Source organism: Giraffa tippelskirchi, chromosome 2 (assembly GCF_054371585.1).
Source record: "Giraffa tippelskirchi isolate mGirTip1 chromosome 2, T2T-mGirTip1v1.2.pri, whole genome shotgun sequence".
In the NCBI taxonomy this organism is placed as follows: domain Eukaryota; kingdom Metazoa; phylum Chordata; class Mammalia; order Artiodactyla; family Giraffidae; genus Giraffa; species Giraffa tippelskirchi.
The window spans coordinates 44,043,901-44,061,163 of NC_137276.1; the positions used below are offsets into that span (position 1 = coordinate 44,043,901).

The 17,263-nt window shown below is 36.2% G+C and overlaps 1 protein-coding gene across 14 annotated transcripts in view; it reads right to left on the reverse strand.

Annotated features, from left to right (window-relative positions):
• The window catches only part of PCDH15 (protocadherin related 15), a 797,082-nt gene that overhangs the window by 354,247 nt on the left and 425,572 nt on the right, over positions 1–17,263 (reverse strand). For all 14 annotated transcript variants that reach the window (XM_081573683.1, XM_081573682.1, XM_081573681.1 and 11 more), the window contains 2 exons: positions 5,810–5,918; positions 2,455–2,567 (listed from right to left, as the gene is read on the reverse strand). In XM_081573683.1, coding sequence (XP_081429809.1) covers positions 2,455–2,567; positions 5,810–5,918 — 222 coding nt within the window. The remainder of the gene's footprint in view (positions 1–2,454; positions 2,568–5,809; positions 5,919–17,263) is intronic.

Below are 17,263 nucleotides of genomic sequence, written 5' to 3' on the forward strand. Positions count from 1 at the left end.
GAAGCATTATTAAAATAAGAAAAAGGGAAGAAATTGAAAGACTTACTACAGAGGACAACTACCAAATTGTAGCATTTCAATGGATCCTTATACAAAGACACAATACTCAGCTATTATTCAAGCAGGTGGCATATAATTATTCTTACAGATTGATACCTTTGCTTATTATCCCCTTGGTTGCACACAGAACAACAATTTGAATCTAATAATGTCTGTAGAAATATCCATTAATAATATAAAGTGTTATTAAAACATAAAAAAATTATCTGTGGTCTGTTCCAATTGGTTTTGTTTCTATAATGATGGACTGAGTTTCACTATACCTGGGTACACCAGGACAACTGATTTTGATAATAAAGAAAAATAATTGATTTCAGGTTTCAAATGAGGCAGTTTGGAAACAGTGCTTTGTCAAGTTTCTTAACTCCCACAGAGTACAGCACCACAGGGCTCCAGGTAGATCCAGAGGAGACAATGGATACACATTTTGTAGTTTTATATAGTCCAATGATAATTAAAATAAAATCATGCAAGGTGAATCTCATCCATGACTATTTCACACAAATGGTAAAAGAAGTCTTTCTTTTTGAATGACTCCCAAACTCTTACTGAATGAAATCTAAGGAAACTGCAATTGAACATAAGGTTCTCTCCATGGTCTTGCTCTATACCTCACTTCCCCATTAACTGCTTGTAGCCTCGTATGTCATGCCTCCAAGAAATCACTTCTGTTCTTCCTTATGTTCAAACACATTTCCCGGTTTTATTCATTAGCCAAATCTGTCCAATACAGCAAAATTTAGCTTGGGGTAATTTCCAGAAAATCTTACCTGAATCCCCAGATTAATTTAAATGTCCTTAATCTGTGCTTTGTTAGTGAATTTTACATTTCCTTCCTGTTAGCAGTTGTATTGTATTTGATTTATCAGCTTGTATGATATCTCCCCCTTCTAGATACATGTTCTTCACGGACAAAGAAACACTAAACAAATACAGAATCTAGAGTGTGTAATATAATTGGGCCAACAAAATCTGTCCTACTTTGAGCTAAAATCAAATGTATCTCTGTATTACTGTTTGCAGTTGCACTGACAGATAATTAAACCCAGACAACCGTTTCTAAGTAGCTGCATCTTAGTGAAGTAAAATAAGTATGGCTTTAGCTTAGATAAACTTAAATTTGAATTTCAATCCTACTGCTTATTAATGATGTAATTCTGATTCAGTGACTTGCCATCTGAACTTTAGTTTTCAGATTTGTACCAATAAGCAAAGTACTAAGATTGTGACTACAACTCAATGAAAATTATACATAAAACATGTATGACACATAAGCTCAGTAAGCTTCCTTACCTTACTTTCTTTTAACGCTTTAAAAAACATTTTTAATGTCACAGGGCTGCATATCTATTTGTTGTATGTGTAGCCATGAAAAAGTCAGACAACATACACTAGACTTACTGTGTGTCCTTGCTTATATGTGTTCTTTTACTTAGAATGCTCTTCTCCCAGCCCCTATCTCTACTTGGTAAATTCATATTCTTCCTTTGTTAGGCAGCTCAAATCTTACCTTCTCAGTAAAGTCTTCAAGAATTAACTAACACATCGTGTGGGTTTCCACAGTACCTTTTTAATGATTTTATTACAATATAGTAGATATTAAACCAAAACTGTAAGCCAAATAGATTCCCTTAGCTTTGAAAAATTTTGTGGTCTAGGATCCTTTTTCAAATTAAAGAAATAATGAGACATATATTAAAATAATTTCTGGACAAACAAGATAAAACATAACACATTGTCACTCAGTTGTGTCTGACTCTTTGCCACCACATAGACTGTACTGTACCAAGCTCCTCTGTCCTTGGAATTCTCCAGGCAACGCTACTGGAGTGCGTTGCTGTTCCCTTCTCTAGAAGATCTTCCCAACCCAGGGATTGAACCTGGATCTCCTGCATTGCAGCCTGATTCTTTACCATCTGAGTTGCCAGGGAAGCCCCCATTAAAAAAAAAAAAAAATGTATATATAAATCCAGGTACTTTTAAAATATATTCATTGGTTAAGCTTTTGTGGTCAAAAGCTAAATCCACTTGGTGAAACAAACAGACAAAACCCTAAAACCAAAGCCTAAACTAAATGTTAGAAGATGTGATAAATTATAGTACGTAAATCATATACCTTTGACCAGGGTATTTATTACATATAAAAATATTCAGTGTTTGAATAGCAGTTTAACATATAAAGTTATGTTAAAGAAAAGCAGCACCATGTATTCTAATTGTTGCACTTCACCATTTTAAAGAAAAATTGGCTAATTGCAGTTCAAATTAATTTTCATTTTTATAGTATAAAAGTCCCTGCAGTAGTCTCTACAGAATTTGTTGATAAACACAAGAACATTAGAATATTAGTTATATTTATAAACACAAGAACATTAAGCAATTAGTTAAATTTACCTTAATAACCAAATCAAACTTCTGGTGAAAGTCTCTATTTACTGGCTCCAGGAGACTAAGTTCTGCAGTCCTAGGATGCATATGAAAAAATTGTGGGTAATCCTCAGGAGTCCCTGAAAGACATTGACATTTCAGCACATAATTGAGAACAGTAAGTAATATGTGTATCTGCTTTATCTATTTCTTTTCATTAACTGAGGAACAAATTCACAAATTCATTAGTAAATTAAGTTTCAAAATTATGCAGTCTAGGGATAGCAGATGAAAATGTGGTTTATCTCTAATTAGTTTATGAATAAGAGGATGGTATTACTTCTTGTTTGGATGATTTTCCAAATATCTTTTATTAAGTGAAATCTTTAATTAATTTGAAGCTTCATTATGTAAAAGAGATAAGTTCATTGATAATAAATTTTGAATTATAAAATTGTATTTTAATGGTACATATATCTTAATTATAACCTGCATGGTCTTTCAACATATAGCAAAAGATGACTAATAATTTGTACCAAATATCAAGTTGCTTGAATATTAAAATGAGAATATTTTGTTATAGCTGGACAAACATTTTTCTTAAAATAAGTATTCATCTAATTATATCAATCACTTTAAATAAAAATATTAAAATATTAAATAAAATATTTTGATTTACTTTAATGTCTAAAGAGGATATTTCTAAAATTCAGCCATTTTAGTGAACTGAATTTTTCTTAAATTGTATCATCTTCCTTTGTATAGTACAACATTCTTTTTCTCAAAATGAAGACAAAGTGGAAGTCAAGTCATATAACTGGAATATACATATTTGGCTTAATGATAATGATAAGAATAAAATATAACATGACTGCCAATTACTGAATCCTACATGGTGCTAAGTGCTCTATGTATGTTTTGTTAGTTGCTCAGTCATGTCCAACTCTTTGCAGCCCCATGGACCAAAGCCTGGCAGGTTCCTCTGCCCATGGAATTTCCCAGGCAAGAATACTGGAGGGGGTAGCCATTCCCTTCTTCAAGGAATCTTCCCAAGCCAGGGATCAAACCTGGGTCTCCTGCATTGCAAGCCGATTCTTTACCATCTGACCCACCAGGGAAGCCCTTAAATGCTTTACATAAGTAATCATCGATACCACTGTAAATTGTTCTCATTGTACCCAGGAAGACTTAAGAGATTTGCAATATTAAGTGATTTGTCCAAGGTCAAAGAGACAATGTCAGACAGAGCTTATATTCAAATCCAGGTTTAAAGATGTAAATTATATCCAAAAATGTGTTAGTTGCTAATGTCCTCTGCTTCAACAAGAAAGAAAATTTTCCTGGGCTTATGTAAGGGGAGAAAAATGATGCCAGTTAAATAAGCTTAAAAATTCAGAAATAGTCAAAATTGCACATGAAAATTAAGTATATGATAAAGGAATCATCTGCAAAATTAGAGGAAAATGGATTTTTGGTTAGGAGCATTTACCTAATAGGAGAGTCATACAGAAAATGATAAAAATCTATCTATTTTTCATATAGTATATTAAAGTAAACCACAAATGGAGAAGGTATTTATGTACAATAAGCAATAAAGCAATGGAAGTGCTAGTAATAGATGAAAATGTGGATGGATCCTATTCTAATGTGAGAGTGGTCATATCTTTTCTACCTGTAGCTCATAGTAAAGAATCAGTAAAGGAAAACAGGTATAAATTTAATGGCCTTACAAAACTGCATGGCAAGACACAATAAACAAAGTAATGAAATTATATTATAATTATCTTTAAATTTAACACTTTGGACTTTTCACATGCTGCATTATACAAACCATTTTTATCTCATTTTATACTTGAAAACTATAGTCTTTCTGCTAAAACAACTCTAAGCAATATCATAGATATCTTTAGTTTTCTCCTCCCATGAAATCACATGATATGTGGTTCATACTTTATTTGTAGTATTTAAAACCATGCTTTTTTTTTTTAAACCATGTATTTGAATGTATTCCTGCCCAACCTAGACCATTTCTCCCTCATGTTCATATCTACATCATCTAGTATTGTAATTGCCATACTAACAAGCCCTTAGTTAATGGGGGGAAGCCTATTTCCTTTTATGTATGTCACTCTGAAAGTGAAAGAAAGTGTTAGTCACTCAGTCGTGTCCAACTCTTTGTGACCCCATGGACTGTAGCCCACCAGGCTCCTCTGTCCATAGATTCTCCAGGCAAGAATTTTGGAGTGGGCTGCCATTTCCTTCTCCAGGGGCTCTTCCCCACTCAGGGATTGAATTTGGGTCTCCTGCATTACAGGTAAAGTTGGCTCTTTATCAACTGAGCCACCATGTCAACCCCCTAAAGATTTAAAACAGACTTATGCTTGTGTTCATAAGCACTTTTTAAAAAATTTAATAGTCTAATCTCTACAACTGACATAATACATGTGTAGTTCTAGACACCAAAGACTTGAAACAGAATTATTTGAATTTTCTCTATGGACAGCATTTCTAAGTAGGCTATAACATTTTATTTTGAAATCTGTGTGGCATCTCTAGGTGATTATAATACGCATCTGTGGGATGGGAAGGGGTTGAGGATAAAGTTAAATTCCATTCAATAGTTGCTTTGAAGCATACTTCAAAAGTGTCTCTTCTTCATTAAGGGATGTATTGTTTGTTTTAAATGTGTGTATCTCTCTGGATACTGTAAATCATGCAAAATAGCTACTTCCATATTTTAGCAAAAGCAGTTTAAGAAAAGTGACATAATGAGATTCTTATCAGTTTTGCTTTTGGTATAACTAACAGATATGCACAAGAATGGATTAAAATGACTTCTCTGAAATTCTTCAAGGAAAATTTAGCCAAAGGGTATAGTGTGTTACATTTCCTCGGGGTAATCATAATCTTTCATCTTGTTGGCTCCAATAGCCCTTATTTAATTGTCATATACTTTTTAGAATTATGTAATGGAATCACTACTTTTAGAATTATGTAACGGTAATGGTACCTAAACAATGATAAAATACTAGTAGATCAAATAGCTATCAATAGAAATTGATTTTTCAATTTTCTCTTAGAGAATTCTTTATGAGCTAATACAAGAAAACTACCAACAGCAGACTACATACTATTTTGAAGTTGTTTTGCCTCCTCAATAGAAGTGTTTCTACTTATTGTTCACATTTCACTGAGACTGATTCTAAGGGAAAAAATATTTTTAAATGGCTATTGTTACAATTTATTTATATATAAAAATAATTTCAATAAAATTTCTAAAAATAAAATCTTTGTTATTAAACTTTAAAAAAAATTGAAACTTTTTTTCCTACACAATTTTAGAGCTATAACTGGGGATGTAAAAATGTTAGGAGATACAAACCAACAAGGATGGAAAAGAGGATGCCTGGCCTATCTGATGGTGGCTGGATATTCCGGTCCTGATCAATGGCTTGGATGGGTGGTGTAACAATGATGGGGTTCAGTTCTTCCTGAAAAAAAAAAAAAATCAGAGAGTTCAGTTCAGTTTTATTACCTCAGAGAGAATTGACACTCAGATATTGTTGTCTGGACAACTAGATAATACCTGAATGAGTAAAGTCAGATTTCAAACTGTGTGATTTAACACCACAAATTAGTTAATTTTGAATCTGAAAGGGAAGCAAGGTGCCCTCAAAGTCAAATGAAAAGACTTAGTAACTTTGTACATAGGGCTTTATACCACAAATTTCTCCTAAAAGGAGAGCAAGGAAGAAGCATATTAATAAATTTTGAATCTTTCCTAAATAATTTAATCAAACATATAAGGTTATCAAGTATAGTATTTGCTTTTGGCTTTAGACAAGATTTGTCAGAATATTTATATTCTTTTCTCTCTAAATGATGAATTAAAGTTTCAACATAAATTATATTAAAATTAATGTTTTAAAATTTGATGTTTTAAGTCAATAGAAATCAATTGTATGTTTCATATAGTTAAGCTTAATTATATATCATGTAGGTATATACATGTAACTTATATACATATTATCATATATAATATACATATTATACATAACTACATATATTATATATTATTCTTATTTACAAGAATATTCTGTTTAAAGATATAATGCATTTCTGATGTCCAGTGGCATCAAGTTTTGCTATCAGGACCAGATAACAAATATGCTTAGGCTTTGCTGGCCATGCAATCTCTGTTATAGCTACTCAAGTCTGCCATTGTAACACAAAAGGAACCAGTAGACATTGTTGCAATAATACTTTATTTACAAAAACAGATGGTGAATAGGATGTAGTTTGCTAACCCTGTGCTAGATTATAACAGTTATGCTGGAAAGACAAACATTTACTCTGCAGAGATAAGTTTGGGAAACACCATATTAAATAACATTTTAAAAATGTTAATTCACTCTACTACAGGTTGTTTCAGAGATTTAAGTATATTAATTTGCCTAACAACTGTCTAAGAAAGGGGCATATTTGTACATTTTCTAGAATCACTTATTATCTTCTTGAACTAACACCCTTAGAACACAGTTTAGAAAATATTGCTTTAAGTTTATGGAACTCTCAGTCCAAATATATAAGTGGTAATTCTGAATGGAAATAGAGTGTGTCTCAGTATCTCATACACATTCTAAGGAATCACTACAACGTTCTTATATATTATTTCTTCTCAACTAACATAACCTTAAAATGTATCTTGCACTCTTGTACAAAATCTGTAGTTTCTAATCTCAGCAGAAATGTATAGTTGTGGCATTCTAAATGAAACCAAAAAAGCAACGCTATTAGTTGCTATGCACAAAACTTAATGTTATGTTATTAAGTTACATTAGGTTTACAGGCATTTTAATAATTAAAGGTAACCATTGACCAATAATTTAGAGCTCACATACATCTCAGGGGCTCTGTCCAAATCATTTTCTCTAATGGGCTCTCAGTGGTCTAAATGCTATCAATATTTTCCTAAAAATAAAGAGGTCTTTGTGGGGACAACTTGTGTGTGTGTGTGTGCACGTGCCCAGTCATGTCTGACTCTCTGTGACTACATGGACTATATCCCCCAGGCTCCTCTGTCCATGGGATTCTCCAGGCAATAATACTGGAGTGAGTTGTCATTTTTTTCTCCAGGGAATCTTCCTGACTCTAGGATCAAACCCACCTCTCTAAATCTCCTACATAGCCAGGTGGATTCTTTATCAATGTGCCTCCTGGGAAGCCAGGGATAGCTTACACTCTATTCATTTCTTTAAATGTGTATGTAGAACCATGAAAATGTTAAATCAATATCAAAATTACTACATTAAATCCATTTGACCACTGTTGTTCTCACTCAATGTGCTCTGTGTCATGCTGTGCTTAGTCACTCAGTTGTGTCCGACTCTTTGCGACCCCATAAACTCAACCTACCAGGCTCCTCTATCCTTGGAGATTCTCCAGGAAAGAATACTGGAGTGGGTTGCCATTGCCCTGCTCCAAGGTATCTACCCAAACTGGGGATTTAATCCAAGTCTCCTGCATTACAGGCAGATTCTTTACCACCTGAGCCACCAGGAAAGCCCCACAATTTTTCTTTCACTCCCTATCTAGTAAAATCTTCAGACTTGAGATGCAGATAACAGATTCTGTTTAAAATTTAAATATCCTTCAACTCAGCATTTGAGTGATATAGTCATATGAGTAACATACATATAATATTATACTGAAAAAGCTTAAGTGTTTTAAATTAAATCAAGACATTATAAAAATCTCCAAGAATGATCTATAGAAATTTTTCCCTGGTGTGGTAGAAAAAATAAACACAAATATATTTAGAGACAACTTTGGAAAGGTAAACTGAGATCATAGAATGACTAGTATCTCTGGTTTATTATCTTTAATTATTATAATTCTTAATTTTGACTGATTCTAACTTTCACACTTCTATATATATATGATACTGGACTCATTGCTTAGATTTGTCATCTGAATTTTAATTGAATAATTTCATAGCATTTAGAAAGAGAATAGTTATGTTAAAATAGTAAAGACTTCACCATCAACTATAAATATATCTAGCACTGATAAACAACTGATTTAAAATTTTAACAAGTTATATCACTTGATACCTAAATAATTGAACATATCATTTATTATTAAATTACTTTCATTAAATTTGATGCGCTCTTTGCACTTAGAAACTTATCTTTTCCGAGGCAGTCTTAAGATGGTGGAGGAATAGGACGGGGAGATGACTCTCCCCACAAATTCAACGAAAGAACATTTAGACACCGAACAAATTCCACAAAACAACTTCTGAATGCTGGTAGAGGACACCAGGCAGCCAGAAAGGCAGCTCATAGTCTTCAGAAGGAGATAGGACAAAATATAAAAGATAAAAAGAGAGGCAAAAGAGGTAGGGATGGAGATCTGTCCCCGGGAAGGGAGTCTTAAAAAAGAGAGAAGTTTCCAAACACCAGGAAACACTCTCTCTGGTGGGTCTGTGGCGAGCCTTGGAACCTCAGAGGGCAAAATAACCAGGAAAAAAAAATAAATAAATAATTAAACCCCACGGTTCACATACCTAAGAGCAATTCCCAGCAGAGCCACAGCCCAGATGCACACATCCCCAGCTAGCAAGCGGGGGCTGAGCAGCAAGGGGCGGGCCGCGTTGCTTTGGGTAAGGACTGAGCCTGAATGCCCCGAAGGCAATCTGAAGGAACTAGATTGAGCCAGCAACCTAGACTGTGGGATAGCTTTCCCGGGAAAAACCTTAATCTAAGACACTGCCAGGCCCGATTACAGAACAAAGGATTGAGCAGAGCAAGCTGGCAGCGGACTCACCCATCCCCCACCAGAGACTGGCAGGTAAGGGCAGCCAGAGCCGGAAGGGCACAATCGGGCCCCAGAGAAGCATTCTATACCAAACTGCAAACAGACCTCGTTGCTAACCAGGACTTCTTGGTACTCTGGAGGGTCAACACCCGCTGAGAGGGTCGCAGCCAAAGATCAGCTGCTCCCGTTTTACACCCAGAAAACCGAGTGGCTGGGACGGGGGAAGGGAAAAAGGTGCAGCCCTCGACCATGCTGGCCAAAAACCTGGTCACTTGAGCTGCTCAGACCTGGGAAGGGCACAAAACCCAGGCTCAACCAAGTCTGCACCTTTGTGAAGTTCCCAGGAACCTGAACTTCAGCGGCTTAAACCTAGGAAGTACAGGCAACCCCAGGTGCCACTTCAGACAGTTCCCGGCAGTGCAACCTAGAGCCTGAACAGTATAAACTGGGAAAGCACACACGCCATGAGCGGGGCAAACCCAGTGTGGCTGAATCATTGTGAGCACACACCAGTGAGATCTGTTTGCAGTGTTCCTCCCTCCCCACAGCACGACTGAACAAGTGAGACTAAAAAATAGTGACCACCATCACCCCTCTTGTGTCAGGGGGGAAATTAGACACTGAAGAGACCAGCAAACAGAAGAAGCTAAAAGAAACAGAGGGAACCACTTTGGAAGTGACAGGAACAATAGATTAAAACCCTGTAGTTAGCACCGAATACATAAGAAGGGGCCTATAGACCCTGAGAAGTACAAGCTAGACCAAGGAACTATCTGAAAATGAACTGACCCCACACTGTCTGTAACAGCTCCAGAGAAAGTCCTAGATATATTTTTACTATTATCATTTTTAAAATTTTTAAAACTTTTTTTATTAATTAAAAAAATTATTTTATTATATTTTCTTATTTCATTTTTTTATTTTTAAGTCCCCTATTACTCCTTCAATTTTTATTTTTATAACCTACTATTACCTTGCAAAAAATAAAAAGACCCTATTTTTAAAGCAAACTTCATATATATATTTTGTATAATTTTTGTGACTCTGGTGATTTTTTTTCCTTTTTTTCTTTTTCTTTTTTTTATTCCTTTTCTTTTCTTTCCTTTGTTTTTTTCCCTCTTTTTTTAATATTGTATTCTTGAGAACCTAACCTCTACTCTAGATTTTTAATCTTTGCTTTTTATATTTGTTATCAACTTCGTATCTTCAAGAACTCAATATTCAGTACCCATTTTTACTTGGGAGTGAGATCACTGGCTTGATTGCTCTCTCCCCCTTTTAACTCTCCTTTTTTTCCACCAGGTCGCCTCCATCACCCAACTCCCCCTTTTCTTCTCAACCCAACTCTGTGAATATCTTTGTGTGTTCCGGGCTGTGGAGAACACTTAGAGAACTGCTTACTGGCTGGATCTGTCTCTCCCCTTTTGATTCCCCCTTTTCTCCTCCTGGCCACCTCTGTCTCCTTCCTCCCTCTTCTCTTCCCTGTGTACCTCCGTGAACATCTCTGAGAGATCCAGACGGTGGATAGCACATAGGAAAGTGATTACTGGCTAGCTTGCTCTCTCCCCTTTTGATTCCCCTCTTCTCCTCCTGGTCACCTCTATCTCCTTCTTCCCTCTTCTCTTCTCCATGTAACTCTGTGAACCTCTTTGGGTGTCCCTCACTGTGGAGAAACTTTTCATCATTAACCTAGATGTTTTATCATCAGTGCTGTATAGATGGAGAAGTCTTGAGGCTACTGTAAGAATAAGACTGAAAACCAGAGACAGGAGACTTAAGTCTAAATCTTGAGAACACCAGAGTACTCCTGAATCCAGGAATCATTAAACGATAGGAGCTCATCAAATGCCTCCATACCTACACTGAAACCAAGCACCACCCAAGGGCCAACAAGTTCCAGAGTAAGATATACCATGCAAATTCTCCAGCTACACAGGAACATAGAGCTGAGCTTCAATATAGAGGCTGCTCAAAGTCACAGCAAACCCGTTGACATCTCAAAACTCATTACTGGACACTTCATTGCACTCGAGAGGGAAGAAATCCAGCTCCACCCACAGGAACACCAACACAAGCTTCCCCAACCAGTAAACCTTGACAAGCCACCCGTCTAACCCCACCCGCAGTGAGGAACCTCCACAATAAAGAGGGACCACAAACTGCCAGAAAACAGAAAGGCCACCCCAAACACAGCAGTATAAACAAAATGAAAAGGCAGAGAAATACCCAGCAGGTAAAGGAACAGGATAAATGCCCTCCAAATCAATCAAAAGAGGGAGAGATAGGGAATCAACCAGATAAAGAATTCTGAATAATGATGGTGAAAATGATCCAAAATCTGGAAAACAAATTGGAGTTACAGATAAATAACCTGGAAACAAGGATCGAGAAGATGCAAGAAAGGTTTAACGAGGACTTAGAAGAAATAAAAAAAAGAGTCAATATATAATGAATAATGCAATAAATGAGATCAAAAACACTCTGGAGGAAACCAACAGTAGAATAACGGAGGCAGAAGATAGGATAAGTAAGGTAGAAGATAGAATGATAGTAATAAATGAAACAGAGAGGAAAAAAGAAAAAAGAATTAAAAGAAATGAGGAAAACCTCAGAGACTTCTGGGACAATGTTAAATGCACCAACGTAGGAATCATAGGAGTCCCAGAAGAAGAAGACAAAAAGAAAGACCATGAGAAAATACTCAAAGAGATACTAGTTGAAAAATTTCCTGAAGTGAGGAAGGAAATAATCACACAAGTCCAAGAAACCCAGAGAGTCCCAAACAGGATAAACCCAAGATGAAACACCTCAAGACACATAGGAATCAAATTAACAAAGATCAAACACAAAGAACAAATATTAAAGCAGCAACGGAAAAACAACAAATAACACACAAGGGGATTCCCATAAGGATAACAGCTGATCTTTCAGTAGAAACTCTTCAGGCCAGAAGGGAAAGGCAGGACATACTTAAAGTGGTGAAAGAAAATAATCCACAGCCCAGAGTACTGTATCCTGCAAGGATCTCATTAAAATACGAAGGAGAAATCAAAAGCTTCACAGACAAGCAAAAGCTCAGAGAATTCAGCACCACCAAACCAGCTCTCCAACACTAGACAGGAAACACAGAAAGGGTGTATAATCTCGAACCCAAAACAATAAAGTAAATGGCAACAGGATCATACTTATCAATAATTACCTTAAATGTAAATGGGTTGAATGCCCCAACCAAAAGACAAAGACTGGCTGAATGGATACAAAAACAAGACCCCTATATATGCTGTCTACAAGAGACCTACCTCAAAACAAGGGACACATTCAGACAGAAAGTGAAGGGCTGGAAAAAGATATTTCGTGCAGATAGAGACCAAAAGAAAGCAGGAGTAGCAATACTCATATCAGATAAAATAGACTTTAAAACAAAGGCTGTGAAAAGAGACAAAGATGGACACTACATAATGATCAAAGGATCAATCCAAGAAGAAGATATAACAATTATAAACATATGCACCCAACATAGGAGCACCACAATATGTAAGGCAAATGCTAACAAGTATGAAAGGGGAAATTAACAATAACACAATAATAGTGGGAGACTATAATACCCCACTCACACCTATGGACAGACCAACTAAACAGAAAATTAACAAGGAAACACAAACTTTAAATGATACAATAGATCAATTAGACCTAATTGATATCTATAGGACTTTTCACCCCAAAACAATGAATGTCACCTTTTTCTCAAGCGCACACAGAAGCATCTCCAGAATAGATCACATCCTGGGCCATAAATCTAGTCTTGGTAAATTCAGAAATATTGAAATCATTCCAAGCATCTTTTCTGACCTCAATGCAGTAAGATTAGATGTCAATTACAGGAGAAAAACAATTAAAAACTCCAACATATGGAGGCTGAACAACACACTGCTGAATAACGAACAAATCGCAGAAGAAATCAAAAAAGAAATCAAAATATGCATAGAAACGAATGAAAATGAAAAGACAACAACCCAAAACCTATGGAACACTGTAAAAGCAGTGCTAAGGGGAAGATTCATAGCAATACAGGCTCACCTCAAGAAACAAGAAAAAAGTCAAATAAATAACCTAACTCTACACCTAAAGCAACTAGAAAAGGAAGAAATGAAGAACCCCAGGGTTAGTAGAAGGAAAGAAATCTTAAAAATTAGGGCAGAAATAAATGCAAAAGAAACAAAAGAGACCATAGCAAAAATCAACAAAGCCAAAAGCTGGTTCTTTGAGAAGATAAATAAAATTGACAAGCCATTAGCCAGACTCATCAAGAAACAAAGGGAGAAGAATCAAATCAACAAAATTAGAAACGAAAACAGAGAGATCACAACAGACAACACAGAAATACAAAGGATCATAAGAGACTATTATCAGTAACTGTATGCAAATACGGAGAAGGCAATGGCATCCCACTCCAGTACTTTTGCCTGGAAAATCCCACGGACGGAGGAGCCTGGTAGGCTACAGTCCATGGGGTCGCTAAGAGTCGGATACGACTGAGCAACTTCACTTTCACTTTTCCCTTTCATGCACTGGAGAAGGAAATGGCAACCCACTCCAGTATTCTTGCCTGGAGAATCCCAGGGACGGTGGAGCCTGGTGGGCTGCTGTCTATGGGGTCGCACAGAGTCGGACACGACTGAAGCAACTTAGCAGCAGCAGCAGCAGCATATGCAAATAAAATGGACAACTTGGAAGAAATGGATAAATTCTTAGAAAAGTGCGACTTCCCAAAATCGAACCAGGAAGAACTAGAAAATCTCAACAGATCCATCACAAGCACAGAAATTGAAACTATAATCAGAAATCTTCCAGCAAACAAAAGCCCAGGACCAGATGGCTTCACAGCTGAATTCTACCAAAAATTTACAGAAGAGCTAACACTTATTCTACTCAAACTCTTCCAGAAAATTGCAGAGGAAGGTAAACTTCGAAACTCATTCTATGAGGCCACCATCACCCTAATACCAAAACCTAACAAAGATGCCACAAAAAAGAAACCTACAGGCCAATATCACTGATGAACATAGATGCAAAAATTCTTAACAAAATCCTAGCAAACAGAATCCAACAACATATTGAAAAGATCATACATCATGACCAAGTGGGCTTTATCCCAGTGAGGCAAGGATTCTTCAATATCCGCAAATCAATCAATGTAATACACCACATTAACAAATTGAAAAATAAAAACCATATGATTATTTCAATAGATGCAGAGAAACTTTAGACAAAATTCAACATCCATTTATGATAAAAACCCTCCAAAAAGTAGGAATAGAAGGAACATACCTCAACATAATAAAAGCTATATATGAAAACCAACAGCAAACATTATCCTAAATGGTGAAAAACTGAAAGCATTTTCCCTAAAGTCAGGAATAAGACGAGGCTGCCCACTCTCACCACTACTATTTAACATATTTTTAGAAGTTTTGGCCACAGCAATCAGAGCAGAAAAAGAAATAAAAGGAATCCAGATTGGAAAAGAAAAAGTAAAACTCTCACTGTTTGCAGATGACATGATCCTCTACATAGAAAATCCTAAAGACTCCACCAGAAAATTACTAGAGCTAATCAATGAATATAGTAAAGTTGCAGGATATAAAATTAACACACAGAAAACCCTTGCATTCCTATATACTAACAATGAGAAAACAGAGAGAGAAATTAAGGAAACAATACCATTCACCATCGCAATGAAAAGAATCAAATACTTAGGAATATATCTACCTAAAGAAACAAAGACCTATATATAGAAAACTACAAAACACTGGTGAAAGAGATCAAAGAGGACACAAATAGATGGAGAAATATACCGTGTTCACGGATCGGAAGAATCAATATAGTGAAAATGAGTATACTACCCAAAGCAATCTATAGATTCAATGCAATCCCTATCAAGCTGCCAACAAAATTTTTCAGAGAACTAGAACAAATAATTTTACAATTTGTATGGAAATACAAAAAACCTTGAATAGCCAAAGCAATCTTGAGAAAGACGAATGGAACTGGAGGAATCAGCCTGCCTGACTTCAGGATCTACTACAAAGCCACAGTCATCAAGACAGTATGGTGCTGGAACAAGGACAGAAATACAGATCAATGGAACAAAATAGAAAGCCCAGAGATAAATCCACACACCTATGGACAACTTATCTTCGACAAAGGAGGCAAGAATATACAATGGAGAAAAGACAATCTCTTTAACAAGTGGTGCTGGGAAAACTGGTCAACCACTTGTAAAAGAATGAAACTAGAACACTTTCTAACACCATACACAAAAATAAACTCAAAATGGATTAAAGATCTAAATGTAAGACCAGAAACTATAAAACTCCTAGAGGAAAACATGGGCAAAATACTCTCTGACATAAAACACAGCAGAATCCGCTAGGACCCACCTCCCAGAATATTGGAAACAAAAGCAAAAATAAACAAATGGGACCTAATTAAAATTAAAAGCTTTTGCACAACAAAGGAAACTATAAGCAAGATGAACAGACAGCCTTCAGAATGGGAGAAAATAATAGCAAATGAAGCAATGGACAAACAATTAATCTCAAAAATATACAAGCAACTCCTGCAGCTCAATCCCAGAAAAATAAACGACCCAATCAAAAAGTGGGCCAAAGAACTAAACAGGCATTTCTCCAAAGAAGACATACAGATGGCTAACAAACACATGAAAAGATGCTCAACATCACTCATTATCAGAGGAATGCAAATCAAAACCACAATGGGGTATCATTTCACGCCCGTCAGAATGGCTGCTATCCAAAAGTCTACAAGCAATAAGTTCTGGAGAGGGTGTGGAGAAAAGGGAACCCTCTTATACTGTTGGTGGGGATGAAAACTAGTACAGCCACTATGGTGAACAGTGTGGAGATTCCTCAAAAAACTGGAAATAGACCTGCCATATGACCCAGCAATCCCACTGCTAGGCATACACACTGAGGAAACCAGAATTGAAAGAGACACGTGTACCCCAGTGTTCATCACAGCACTGTTTATAATAGCCAGGACATGGAAGCAGCCTAGATGCCCATCAGCAGACGAATGGTTAAGGAAGCTGTGGTACATATACACAATGGAATATTACTCAGCCATTAAAAAGAATACATTCAAATCAGTTCTAATTAGGTGGATGAAACTGGAGCCTATTATACAGAGTGAAGTAAGCCAGAAAGAAAAACACCAATACAGTATACTAACACATATATATGGAATTTAGTAAATTGGTAAAAATAGCCTGGTATGTGAGACAACAAAAGAGACACAGATACATAGAACAGTGTTAATGGACTCTATGGGAGAGGGCGAGGGTGGGATGATATGGGAGAATGGCATTGAAACATGTAAATTATCATATGTGAATCGAAATTCCAGTCCAGGTTCAATGCATGATACAGGGTGCTCGGGGCTGGTGCACTGGGATGACCTGGAGGGATGGGATGGGGTGGGAGGTGGGGGGGGGTTCAAAAGGGGAAAACATGTACACACATGGTGGATTCATGTCAATGTATGGCAAAACAAATACAATATTGTAAAGTTAAAAAAATAGATAAATAAACTAATTTTTTTTAAAAAAGAAACTTATTTTTCAATACCCTTCTTAAAAATCTACTTCAATATCCATTTAGAATTTAAATTTGTTATACTCTTCTTTTAACAAAAAAGTAAGATATAGACTACATGAAAGAAAATTCATTACACAATTATTAACAACAATGTCAAAGTCAGTTTGTGGACATTGTTATTCTCATCTCTTATTATATTTAAGTACACCATTTTCTCGGAGAAGGCAATGGCATCCCACTCCATACTCTTGCCTGGAAAATCCCATGGACGGAGGAGCCTGGTAGGCTACAGTCCACGGGGTCGCTAGAAGTCGGACACAACTGAGCGACTTTACTTTCACTTTTCCCTTTCATGTGCTGGAGAAGGAAATGGCAACCCACTCCAGTATTCTTGCCTGGAG